Source organism: Miniopterus natalensis, chromosome 9 (genome assembly GCF_054644295.1).
Source record: "Miniopterus natalensis isolate mMinNat1 chromosome 9, mMinNat1.hap1, whole genome shotgun sequence".
Lineage (NCBI taxonomy): Eukaryota > Metazoa > Chordata > Mammalia > Chiroptera > Miniopteridae > Miniopterus > Miniopterus natalensis.
Window position 1 is genome coordinate 53,813,706 of NC_142089.1, and position 13,738 is coordinate 53,827,443.

General features: G+C 34.4%; 1 protein-coding gene across 1 annotated transcript in view; it reads right to left on the minus strand.

The window, feature by feature from the left end:
- COL24A1 (collagen type XXIV alpha 1 chain) overlaps nucleotides 1-13,738 on the minus strand; it is a 251,664-nt gene that overhangs the window by 68,272 nt on the left and 169,654 nt on the right. The window contains exons 38-41 of the mRNA XM_087820561.1: nucleotides 12,608-12,661; nucleotides 12,213-12,320; nucleotides 3,676-3,729; nucleotides 1,724-1,831 (exon numbers count right to left, since the gene is read on the minus strand). Coding sequence (XP_087676687.1) covers nucleotides 1,724-1,831; nucleotides 3,676-3,729; nucleotides 12,213-12,320; nucleotides 12,608-12,661 — 324 coding nt within the window. The remainder of the gene's footprint in view (nucleotides 1-1,723; nucleotides 1,832-3,675; nucleotides 3,730-12,212; nucleotides 12,321-12,607; nucleotides 12,662-13,738) is intronic.

Genomic DNA, 13,738 nt, shown 5'->3' on the forward strand with positions numbered 1-13,738 from the left:
TGAGAGAAATAGAAAGAATAAAAGCAGACTAACGAATATATGAGAGTTTAGTTTATGGAAAAGGGTAGCATTTCAGAAAAGTGGGAAACTGACTGCTTGCTTATTAAATGGTGTTGAGACATTTGGCTATCAATTTGAACAAAAGAAAATTAGACCTTTATAATTAATATCATAGCAAAAATAAACTCCATATGCTTTAAAGAGTCAAGGGTAAAAATAAAGCTATAAAAGTATTACAAGAAGGATATGGAAGAATATTTGTATATACTTTAGGTCGGGAAGGTGTTTATAACAAATCAAATAAAACCTAGAACTGTACAGGAAAAGACTGACAAATAGGACTACGTGATAATTAAAATCTTCTATACATCAAAAGATACAATAAACAGTATTAAAAGGTAAATGACAGAAAGGGAAATATATTCACAATATATTTTGCAGCATATTTAATAAAATATATCTAAAATACACAAGCAGCTATTGCAAATCAGTAAGAAAGAGACAGCAACCTAACAGAAAAACATGTATAGTGCATATGAATAGGCAACTTCTAGAGAAAAAAATACAAATTACTTAGCTGCAATCAGGGAAAAGTAAATAGAAAAAAATACAATATTTTATTTAAACTGTCAAACATTGAAAGGATTAACCTGAAGTATTGGTGATAAAAGTGCAAATTTGTAGAAACCTCTTGGGAAGGTAGTTTGAGAATGCGCCAAAATTCAAAAAGTGAATATCCTTTATAGAGAAAATCAAAGTAGAAGCATACTTTAAAGGTGACACTCTCTGAAAAATAACTCTTATGTTTATTAAAAGTTAACATTATATAATGTTTTTGAATGCGTAAGTCAAAGATAGAAATATATTAGTAATTCAAAAAAAAAAAAAGAGTAAGGAAAAGAGGCCTGGAGTAGTTAGATGGCAGTAAGGGATGGAATACTTAAATGAGCCTGATGCAAACCTTCCTCAAACAGATGAATTATGCAATGTTCTCCAGAAGGCCTTGGTGAAAAGTCTAGCATTTGTGACATTTAAATGGAGTGTAGGAAATACACATCCATTTTGTAAATAAGCTTATGAAACAGTGAAAAGACTGGGCTGGATAACCTCTTAAGTAGCCTGCATCTCTCATGCTGTGACTTTTTGAACAGGTCCCAGTGCATTAGCAACATAAATTTGCTACTACAGGCTCAGAAGTATCATGCTACCCTTGTTTCCAACGCTGTGTAAAGTTCATGCAAAAGGTTAAATATTATTATACATTATGGAGATTTATCACAGTAGTTAGAAAAACTATCTCTAGGTAAGCTCACAGAGTCCCAGCATATAAAGAAAACCCATTTTTGAGTAAACCTAATTTTCAAAGCAATTTGTCAGCCATGACAGCAGTTTTATATAGACGTTAAATCCTGATATTAAGTGCAAGGCATATAAACTTTCCTACTTAGGTTAAGAGTTATAATCTGATATTTTTAAACTTCATTTCATATTTTATTTCCATTTTAAGTTTTTTTCCCTTTCCTTTTTCATGTCCAGAAACCACTAAGCCATTTTAAGTACTGTGGAATGCTTACAATTCTCCACATCCCAAGGAGGTAGATTATTTTCAATGGAACTATTGCTTTTTCTGTAAAATTAATCAAGGAGCAAAGCTTTAAGGACATGGATACATTTCTTTTCCATCCACAGTGAACTTAGTTCTGGAAACAAATCAAATACTAACCACAGCACCTCTGGTTCCTCTGGCACCTTTAGGACCACTTTCCCCAATCTGCCCAGGAGCGCCTCTGCTTCCAATTTCTCCTATGGACCCTATTTGTCCTTTATCACCCTGTGGATGTCATTAATAAGAGGAAAAAGTAAGGAACAACAAATTTATACTTAGATTAATTAACTATATCATATACATAAATGACTCCAGATGATATTCTGCAAGCGAAATTCTATAAATAGTAACTTTGCCTTAACTTATAGTACTATGGACCACCACCAATGATAATAACATACCATCACAAAATAGGTTATCTTAAAAATATAATTAAAAGTCATTTTAGAAAAAGAACTTAAAAAATTATTTTGGTCACACAAGCAGGGGAGACCTGGTGCTCATGCTGAGTTACAAATAACCAAGTTTTTTATTTTGAAACTTGTGTATGTATGTATTTATCATCATGAGAAAATATAGGCCCTATTGAGAAGCCTGTTGCTGCAGAGAACCAACACCACAAAGATCTGTTTAATGCAAAAAGACTTTAGTTCACAGTTCTGTACAGTATATTGAGGACCATCACTCACTGGTTTGGAGTTGGCCTTTAAAAATCTGTACCAGTTTCACCCGGCCAGTGTGGCTCAGTGGTTGAGTGCCAACCTGGGAACCAAGAGGTCACGGTTCGATCCCCATCAGGGCACAGGCCTGGGCTGCAGGCTCGATCTCAGGAAGGGCTGCAGGAGGCAGACCGTCAGTGATGTTTCTATCTTTCTATCCTTTCCCTTCCTCTCTCTCAAAATCAGTAACACATATTCAAAAGCATCTGCAACAGTGCTGTATCATTTTACATCCTTCTAAAAACTGTTATCTTCTGTTTTCCATTGGGCTGACTGATCATTCTCTAGCACCAAAATATAGCTCCTCTTAAACAACATTAAGTGATATAACTCACTTTATGAATCTGGGAACCAACCTGTTCTATTACTGATATTCAAGTACAAACAAAGGACAACTGGGATCATAGTGAGAAAATTTTTAGTATTCATAATAATTTACAGGCTTTCCCAAGGGTAAAGGTTGTTCTAAGGACCTGCACTGTCCCACGACTAATGTTGATTTTAGGCATAAAATTATGTATGCTGAAAAGAGACTTTACTATTTATGAGAAAGAATGGCTCTAAAATTCACCTAATTCATTTTTCTTTATCTTTTATTACCCTTATATTGCCCCCAAATTATGAGAAAGATGGACTAGGTGTATATTAGCAGAAATGATAAAATTGGACTTTGGGAACTAGAATATAATGAGATTTGAAGTTAATTATAGTAAAAATGTTTAGAACTGATGTAGTACAATGGAAGAATCATTGCGATGTCTCACCAATACTTGAATAAATTATTGAACCCAAATAAAGATGAATTTTTCAGCTATGGTATACTAAAATTTTACAAATATGTCACTTTTTAAATAAAATATAACAGGAGCAAATAAAACATTCTTGATTTGTTTTTCTTAGTTAATACAAGAAAAAAAATAAAATCAATTATTAACCTTTCCAATGAAAACACACACACACATTAATAACCCAGAAATAATTCTAATCATATTCCTTTCTCTTAGACATTTTACTGAAGCTGTTACTAATGGGACAAATGGTATAGTATTTTCCTTTATTCTCTTTTCTGGCTTATAGTCTACTAAAGAATTTCTGGCAAACAGGAGGAGGAAAGGCAAAGATCTTTTTAGAAATTACAAAGTGGAAAATTTGCCTTCAAATAATTAAGGTAATAAGTACTCCTAAGAGGAATTAAATATTAATTTATACAAATGTCCCTTTTTAAGGTAAATTTATAGTCTTTATTGCTTTATATATAGTGCAAATAAAAACACCACAGCATTCTATGGGGCTCTGGGCACATCAGAGGAAAGAAAACCAGTATAAAATGATGTTAAAAAAAAAAATTACCTTTTTTCCTGCATGACCTCTTTGTCCTGGAATTCCCACAATTCCTTCGGGTCCCTGAATATTTAATATAAAAAAGTAAATAAATTGTTAAAAAAAGTACCAGATGGAATGTTTAAATACTTATATTACATAATCACGGAATTGAAAACTAAGTAAAAACGAAGAGTTACTTTTTCACAATATTATGTTTGTATAATCATTTAAAAAGAGGTCATGATGACTTAGAGGCACAGCTGTTACTAGTGAGTAAAACTGACATATACAGACTGGCCAAGATAGACAAAATTAAACAGTAATTTATTTATTAGAGGAAGAAAATTGCTTGGTTTCAGTATACCCATTCTGATTAGCGAGAATATAAAGTAAATCCAAATACATCCATTTCAGTATTTCTATGAGGTACCGTGGGTTCGACATCTTGTTGAATGTATAGGGTTACAAAACATATCTAATCATGGTCAAGGGGAACTCAAAATTTCATTGGAGTAGAGGACTAAAGAGATATTCTTTGATCTGTATGGTGAAAAGGGAGGGAAATACACAGGGAAAGGAGGTAGTCATATTAAACTGTTTAAAATAATATTTTCATTTCAATCTACTTTGTTTAGAGAGAAGTAGACTAAAAGTTCAACATACACTTTTACGTTTAGTAAAAAGTAAAACATTTTAGAAATCATGTGAATTTGCAGGTCAGCAATGGTTAGGCTTAAATAAGATCCACAGGAAGCCAGGTTGCGAGCCCTAAAATGGCTAATAATTAATCACAGCATTCCTTGCATCAGTTGGAAATGAAAACGGAAATCTCAAACTTGTCCCAAAGCTTGGCAAACTGCAAAAATTATGTAGACAAGAAATAAATTGTGGTTTACCACTGTGCTATGTAGGCTCTTGATAAATATTTGTTGAACGAGTAAACAGATACCTAAGGAAGTGACTCATGCCTTTCGCTCCTGAACAAATGCTCTTCTAGCCTCAGAAAGTCACTGATTTAGAGGCCAAAGCCGTTAAGTTCTATTGCTGTAGTTCTAGCTGCATCCAGAGGCTGAAATTATAGTTGCGTTAACCTGAGTTTTTTGTGGCTAATATAAACTTCTAAAAAGAGGCTGATCAATGGTCACAGAGGTTAATGGTGTGAGCTTTTAAAAGTCAGAGTGCTTCAGTTTTATATTCTGGCTCTGTCACCTAACAGCTATATGACCATAGATAATTTAACTTCTAAAGGTCTCAGTTTCCTGTTATATAAAAGGCATATACTACTACTTGTTCAAAGGGTTACTAATATTAAATGAGATGATGCATGTAAAGCTTAGAAAGAACTAGACTAATACCAAAGAGCTCAATAATGTAGCTACTCTGAACCTTTTGCACATATTTGAAGAATTCATTATGTGTGAGAAAAGAGGCTGCCTGTATTCTGTATTACATTTTCATCTTTCATTATTATGAGAAAGGTCTTCCCTGGTTCTTTTGTTCACTTTTTTCTCTCTTCAAAGATAGGTTGCTTTTCTTTTTCCTTTTTTGGAGGGGTTATTAAGCTTCCACTGATATTAGGTTGGTTCATTTTAGTGCCTGTTCTGAAATACTTAAGTAATATTTTGCAAAATGTTGCCTTTTAAAAGTTAACATGACTGCAACCCTTTTGTGTATTTAGAGGATTGCAGGGCAGGCTAGAAAAATAGCAACATTTTCTACAATGTGCATGTTTTAATGGCTTTCTTCAATAATTACAAAAATGAGAATGCTTTTATGTAAATGTCACATTGAAAGAGAATAGTTGACTCAATGTTCAACCTACTCATAAAATAGAGGCAGGAGTTGGGATTTCCTACTTATTATTTAAAACTTTCCTTGAGTAGCTGTATTGTCTCAGAAGTAGCACATCACATCTATTTTTAACTACTTTATTGAAATATAATTAGTGTGCCATATTATGTATCCATATAAAGTGTAAAATTCAATGGTTTTTAGTATATTCAGAGTTCTGCAACCATCGCCACAATCAATCTTAGAACATTTTTAGTACCCTCAAAAGAGAACTTGTTATTTTCTGTTTCTTGTTTGTTTTTAATAACCATGCTAGTGGATGGAAAATGGCATCTCATTGTGGTTTTATTTGCATAATGAAGAATGTTGAGCATTTTTTCATGTGCTTATTGGCCAACTGTATATCTTCTTTAGGGAAATATCTGTTTAAATACTTTGCTCATTTTTCAATTGGGTTATTTGTCTTTGTATTATTGAGTTGTAAGAGTTCTTTATATATTCTGGATACAAGTCCCTTATATTTATGATCTGTAGATATTTTATCCCATTCCATGGAATTCTTTTCACTGTCTTGATGGTGTTCTTCGAAGCATAAAACTATTGATTTTAATGAAGTACAATATATCTTTTTTTTTGTCACTTGTACTTTTGGTGTTATCTAAGAAAACTTTGCATAATCCAAGGTCATGAAGATTTATTCCTATGTTTTCTTCCAAGACATTTATAGTTTTAGCTCTTACATTTAACTCTGCGACCCATTTTGAATTAATTTTTGAAGTAGTGTAAGTAAGGGTCCAACTTAATTTTTTTGCATGCAAGAATCCAGTTGTTTTGCAGCTCCATTTGTTCAAAAGACCATTCTTTCCTCATTAAACTGTCTTGGTACATAACGTGCTTTTGTAACTCAAATGAATTTTGTTCTATTTATTTCCTGGAACTTCTTTTATCCCTTGAGATAGCCAGTAACACTAGCTATTATTAAACAAAGTTTAGAAGTTATAGAGTGATTCTCTTCAAAGACTATGTTCCTCTTCTGCTTGAAATCTTTCAATGGCATCTCACTACACATTGAATAAAGCCCAAACTTCTTACCATGGTTTAAAAAATCCTTCACGATCTGCTTCTTATTTCTTCAAGCTCATCTCAAACAACTTTTCAGTACTTACTGTGCTGCAGCTGTAATAACTCCCTTTAGTTTTACAAAAATACCTACCTCATTCCCACCTCCACATCTTAGCTTTTTTTATTCCATCAACCTTGAAGGATCTCCCAAAGTGCTTTGCGTGACTGATTCCTTTTCATTTTTCATGTCTCAACGTAATCTTCCCTTATCCAAAGAAGGCTTCTCTCATTGCCCTAGTGGAAATAGGCTTCTCTACTTTTAACTAGTTGGCTTCCCTTCCTTTAACCAGTTACTCTTTTTCATCACCCTGTTTATTTCCGTCGTTGCATTTATCATAACCTGCAATGATCTTGTCTATTGTTAGATTTCTCCACAATATTATAAAATCTGAGATCAGGATCTTGCTAATCTTATTCCTCTGGATATTCACAATGCTTATCAGCAGAGTTCTAGGTTCATATAAGGCATTCATAAACTTTGTTTTCAACTAACGAATAAACAAGTATATTTAATAGAGTCACAGTCTACAAGGCTAATAAAAAATTAGAAACACCTAAGCGAATGCTTTTTTTTTAAAGCTACAAAACCTTTTCTTCCAAAAAAAAACCTAAACAGAAGCTAATATGTTAAACATATTCAAGGATCTTTTAGGACTCGAGTAGGAATAGAAGGAACAGGAGCCCATTCAGCATCCTCCCTGTGTCAATTCTCTTGGCAGGTTCTGCATAGTGCCAGCCTCTTATTATGTAATGAGTAAACTGAGAAAGTAAAGAATGATTCGCCCAACACTGCACAGTTCTTTAGTGGTAGAGCAGGGGTTTGAACGATTCTTGCATAGTGGCCATTGCAGGGTTCTTCCTATTTCTGAGTTGTTTTATGGAACAGTTGTTCAAAACAAACAAGCCTAAGACTAAAGTCGTAAGAATCTTTCAGAAGTTAAAGATTTAGATTATCCTTTCCTCCTTATTGACACTGACCTCATATTTCCTCATATTGACACTGACCTGATTATTTTTGGGGTTTCCAAGGAAAGTATCAGAAACAAGAGTCATGTAAACCTTACCATTCTCATAACCATTGACATTCGTCTCATCTTTCTGACTTCATTTTAAAGATCCTATTAAAAAGGCTTCTTAGAAAAGGTTGCTTTATTTTGTTTCATCTACCCTTAAGATAGCCACCTCTGCCTAGCATCATACACTTTAAACAGACAGGAAAAATCACACTTCAATAAATCCAACCGAGTTCTATCCTAAAGGAATAAAACAAGACAATTTCATTTTTATACATTCAATTTTGGAGTCCACAGCTTCACATCTGTTTAGATCTTTGATACCAAAGAGATAGATTTTTTTTCTAGAAATGGATGACAGACCATAAGTTAGGCAGATGTTTCTTCTCAGATGCTTCCAAACTCTTTTCTCATGCATTTAGGCAACTGAACATTTTAGCACAGAATTCAAGCATAAAATACACAATTTTTTTCTTCTGTTCAAAGAAGTCTGTATCTTAGATTTGGGTATTTGTTACTGATGCTTTCCTTGCCTTATTTTCTAACCTGGATCTCATTTCCCAATCTTCTAGAAAGTAAGAAGAGTATCTCTACTTAAAAAGGTTTAATTTCTCTTTCTTACTTTCTTGTTTAATTTTTAAGAATTTAATGTAGCATCTTTGTGACATTGCCTAAGGAAAAGTTTTTAAGAGTGAAAAAAATAAATCCAACATCAGGTTGTCTGATTAAGCAATAGTTCCCTGGATCATAAAATTCTTTTGAAAAAAATATGCAATGGTATTTTTACTGAGTTTATGAGCTGAAAGGCATTTAAAATTCCAAGGAGAACAACAAAAAGAATAAAAAAGAAACACACATGTGTTGTTACTAAAAAAAGACACCAAAGATGTGTACAAGGCAGGATTATTCCTGGGAAAAATTATGAAGCAGATGAAATCTGTATTCATCATTTTTCCATGCCTTGTTCTGAGCCTTCTTTTCATCTGTTCTGCCCATCACCAGCTGCCACACTGTGTCATCCCTACCTGAGATTTCTGCTGTTATTCTATGGCATGACTAGGCCTTCCTTTTTCTTAGTTATGTTCCCCTCCACAGCAACTTTTAGGTTTCTGATAGGGAAATAGACCAGTTGAGTGAAAAAAAATCCATGATAAAGTACTAATAACTGTTAATGAATTTCTTGTATAAAAATAAATTTGATAAGAATTCTCAGGAGGATAACCACATCTTCTCTGCACTTATTACTTGGCTTCTCTGTGAGTCTAGCCCTAATGAATGCTCTTAAAAAGATAAAAATTATCAAGAACCCAAGAAAGGCAAAATATAAGCCCAAGGCGGTATATCGCATGGAGAAGTGTGATTTAGAGACACAGAAATCAGAAAATAAAAGAACTAGGGCCAGCTCTGCCATCTACTATATTATCTTGTATAAGCCTCTTAGCTTTTTCTGAGTCTGTGTTTTTTCACTTGTAAAATGGGGACTAATAAAGCATCTATAGGAAGGATTTTATAACAGAATATAAATTAAATTATATCACTCAGTGTCTGAATCATTGGTGTCTAAGGTAATTTTTTGGGGGGATCCCAAATGCCTTGTATTTGTTGTAGAGGAACACCCATCAAAGTTTTCCAGGACTGGGAGGGCAGGACAACAGAGAAATGGGTATTTGGCTATTTCTGCAAAACTGGGGTGGAGGGGACTCAATTTTCCAACACTCAAAAGCAGGTAATGCTTCTGGTTCACCCTCAATCTTCAAATGTCACTTTAAAATATGCTGGTTCAAGTATCTATTATTTTGAGGAATAGGTGATATATACTACCTACCAAGACCGAACCAGGAAGAAACAGAAAATCTGAATAGACCAATAACATATAAGAAGATTGAATCAGTAATAAAAAACCTCCCAACAATCACCCCCCCCCCCCAGGTTTCACTGATGAATTCTAACATTTAAAGAAGAATTAATGCTAATCTTTCTTAAACTGTTTCAAAATTTTGAAGAGGAGGAAATAGACACAAGCTCATGTTATGAGGCCAGCACTACCTGAACCAAAACTAGACAAGGGTGCAAAAAAAATTTATTTTTTTTTGCAGGCCAGTATCCCTGATTAATGGATGCAAAAATTCTCAACAAAATATTAGTAGCCCTCATTCAACAATATAGTTGACCCTTGAAAAACACTCATTTGAACTGCGAGGGTCCACTTACATGTGGATTTTTAAAAAATATATACAGTTGGTCTTCTATACCCTTGATTTTGCATCTGTGGATTCTACCAACGATGGGTCAAAAACAGTATTTTAGGTCCATGGTTGGGAATCCATAGATGCAGAGGGCTTATTATGCATTGTTCTCTGTCATTTTATATAAGGTTTACTTGAGCACCCACAGATGGGTGTGTGTCTGTGTGTGTGTGTGGGGGGCGTTCCTGGAACCAATCCCCTGTGGATACTGAAGGATTGTAATTAAATTTGGGGGGAGTGAAAAGTTATATGTGAATTTTGAACTGCATGGGGAGGGGCATCAGTGCCTCTAACCCCTGGATTGTTCAAGGGTCAACTTTATATTACAAGGATCATACATCATGATAAAGTGGGATTTATTTCAGGGATGCAATGATGATTTGACATCCACAAATAAATCATTGTGATACACCACATTCATAGAATTAAAGATAAAAACCACATAATCAGTGGATGCAGAAAAAGTATTTGACAAAATTCAATGACCTTTCATTATAAAAACTTAACAAACTGGGTATCAAAGAAATATAATAAAGGCCATATATGACAAACCCACAGCTAACATCATACTCAAAAGTGAAAGGCTGAAAGCTTTTCCTCTAAGATTAGGAACAAGACAAGAGTGCTGCCCTGCTGGGCATGGCTCAGTGGTTGAGCATCGACCTAGGATCCAGAAGATCGGGGTTTGATTTCCGGTCAGGGCACATGCCTAGGTTGTGGCTAGATCCCCAGTCGGGGGTGTGCAGGAGGCAGGCAATCAATGACGATCTTCTCATCATTGATGTTTCTATCTCTCTCTCTCCCTCTCCTTTCCCCTCTCTGAAATCAATAAAAGATATATTAAAAAAAAAAAAAGACAAGAATGCCCACTCTCACCACTCCTAGTCAACATGGTACTAGAAGCCCTAGCCAGAGCAATTAGGCATGAAAAAGAAGTAAAAGTCATCTAAATCAGAAAGAAAAAAAAACTATCCCTGTTTGCTGATGAGATGATCTTAATATATAGAAAACCTTAAGGACTTCACTATAAAAACCGTTAGAATTAATAAAGAATTTCAGTAAAGTTTCAGGATAAAAAAATCAAACTACAAAACCCCATCACACTTTTACACACTAACAATAAATTACCTGAAAAAGAAATAAAACAATTCCATTTAAAATAGCATCAAAAACAATAAAATACTTAGGAATAAATATAACCAAGGAGGTGAAATATCTGTACACAGAAAATTATAAGACATTGATAAAAGAAATTGAAGAAGATACAAATAAGTGTAAAGAGATATCATGTTCATAAAAAATGGACATTGTTAAAATGTCCATATGACCCAAAGCATCTATAGATTCAATATAATCCCTATCAAGATTCCAATAGCATGTTTACAGAAATAGAAAAAAAATCTTAAAATTCACATGAAACCACAAAAGACTTCCAGAAGCCAAAACAATCTGGAGAGAGAACAAAGCTGGAGACAGCACACTTCTTAATTTCAAATTATATCAATACAAAACTATATTAATCAAAACAGCATGGTACTAGCATTAAAACAGACATAAATCAATGGAAAAGAATCAACAGCCCAGATATATGACCAACTAATATTTTAAAAATATGATATATATGTGTATACACATATACATACATATATGGTTTTTATATAGAATGGAATATTATTCAGCTATACAAAGAAGGAAATTCTGCCATTTGCGACAACATGGATGGGCCTTGAATGCATTATGCTATGTGAAATAAGTCATATAGAGAAAGACAAATACTGAATGATCTCATGTACAGTATTATCTAAAAAACTGAGCTCATAGAAACAGAGTGGATTGGTGGTTGCCAGGGACATAGAGTGGGGGAAATGGGTGGAGGCAGTCAGAGGGTACAAAGTTCCAGTTATAAGATGAATAAGTTCTGGGGATCTAATGTACAGCATGGTGACTACAGTTAACAATAGTGTATTGTATAGTTGAAAGTCGCTAGGAGAAAATCTTAAAAATTCCCACCACACATAAAAAAGGTTACTATGCTCAGTGGTGAATGTGTTAACTAACCTTATTATGATAATCACTTAGCAATATATACACATATATCAAATCATAGTGTTGTACACCTTAAACTTACATGTTATAAGTGAATTCTATCTCAATAAAGTGCGAGAGAAAAAAAAGTTCAGTGGCTTGTGTGACACATGAAAACTGTCTTTCCTCCTTGGATGTTAGATAGGTTGACAATCACCCTGGTTTGTCACTCTCTCAAGCCACAGTTCTATACCTCCAGTTATTCAGGGCACACATAAGGGGGTCAGAATGTGTGTTTGTGTGTGTGTGTATACACACAGGGGACTGAGTTCGCTGAGTATTTGGAAACGAACCCAGCAGTACTCACCCGAGGACCCGTTAGACCTGGTCTACCCAAGGGCCCTGCAGCCCCTGGCCAGCCCATCTCCCCGTTTTCTCCATGCTCTCCAGGAAGTCCCCTTCCTCCTGGGTTCCCCTGTGACCCAGGAAAAATTGTGAGGAAGAGAAATTAGTGAAATAAGTATGCCACATAATAGGTAGAGTTTTGTTTAGAACATAAAAATAGTTGTATAAAGGGTGAGGCAAAAGTAGGTTTACCATTGTTGGGGTGGAAAATAACACAACAATTAATGAATAATAATACAAGAATAAACTCTCTGCTTCACATACTCACAACTATAACCCTACTTTTGCCCCACCCCGTAAAAATTTAAAGATTTCACAAAAACCACTTTATACATAATGTTAAAAAGTATAGTTCACCTTCAGTCCATCTTTTCCTTGGAGACCGTCTTCCCCAGGAGCTCCCGGTTCACCCTAGTTTGTCGCAGAAACAGTAAAATTTATTATTTTGCTAAATCATTTTATTTTATTTTTTGCTTCTGGTACCTATAGAAAGCAGCATTTATGTGTATTTATTCCTACTTCTATTTTATTTATAAAGAACATCTGACAGTATAAGCAACATGATTTAATTTTCCTGGAATAGTTCTAAAGATGATTTAAGGAGTCACTGTGTTGGGAATTAAAATACAAGATGATCCCAGAATATCAATAACTTTTAGATAATAAAAGGTAATATATATATATTCACTTGGCAGCTTTGGAAATTTATACAGTTAGACCTCTGTTTCTGAGTTCAAGAAACTGCGACCACCACACCTGATAAAATTATAATACCTTACTATACTAAATTGACATGGATTAATACAACTTAATTCAGTTAAATCCAGTGTATCTGATTTTTAGTGTCTGTATTTTCTCCCTTACAGAGGAGAAGCACACAATGAGACCCTGGCACATCAAGAAGCTGTCTTTTAGATGCAGAACTTACAGACACATAGAGCCATGCTTTGTGAAGCTAATAAAGGAGTACTGGCTCTCTTGCTACCTGAACCATTTAAAAGTAGATTAATCAGTGCATCTTCACAGCTGTCCCACTGCTCCCGCCACTGACACTTCCACTACTTTGATCCCACACCACCTGCCCCACTTCCTGCAAAAAAAGGGGAAAATAGAAAACAAACTGGATGCAAAACATATCTCCCTACTTTGGCTTTTAGTAAACAAATGCGTAAAATTACCTAGGGTACTGTTATCTTGGGGAAAAACTTACCACAGATCAAATTAAAGGCTGTCTCTATTAGAATAACTTGTGTAAGCCACCTAATTGTACCTATTTACAATTATTTCCCTGAATGACTGGCATGAGTACTTTTTTTTTTTTTTAACATAAATTAGATTTCAATCTTTTGTCTCTCTTGTTAGGTTAGGAATAGCCTGAGAGTTGATCACTAGTATTTGTGAATTTCTTTTTAATGCCAAGATTAGTGGCAATCTTGGTTGACCCCCCATATTTGACAAGGGCTCTGCAGAGTACACTTGATTCTGAGA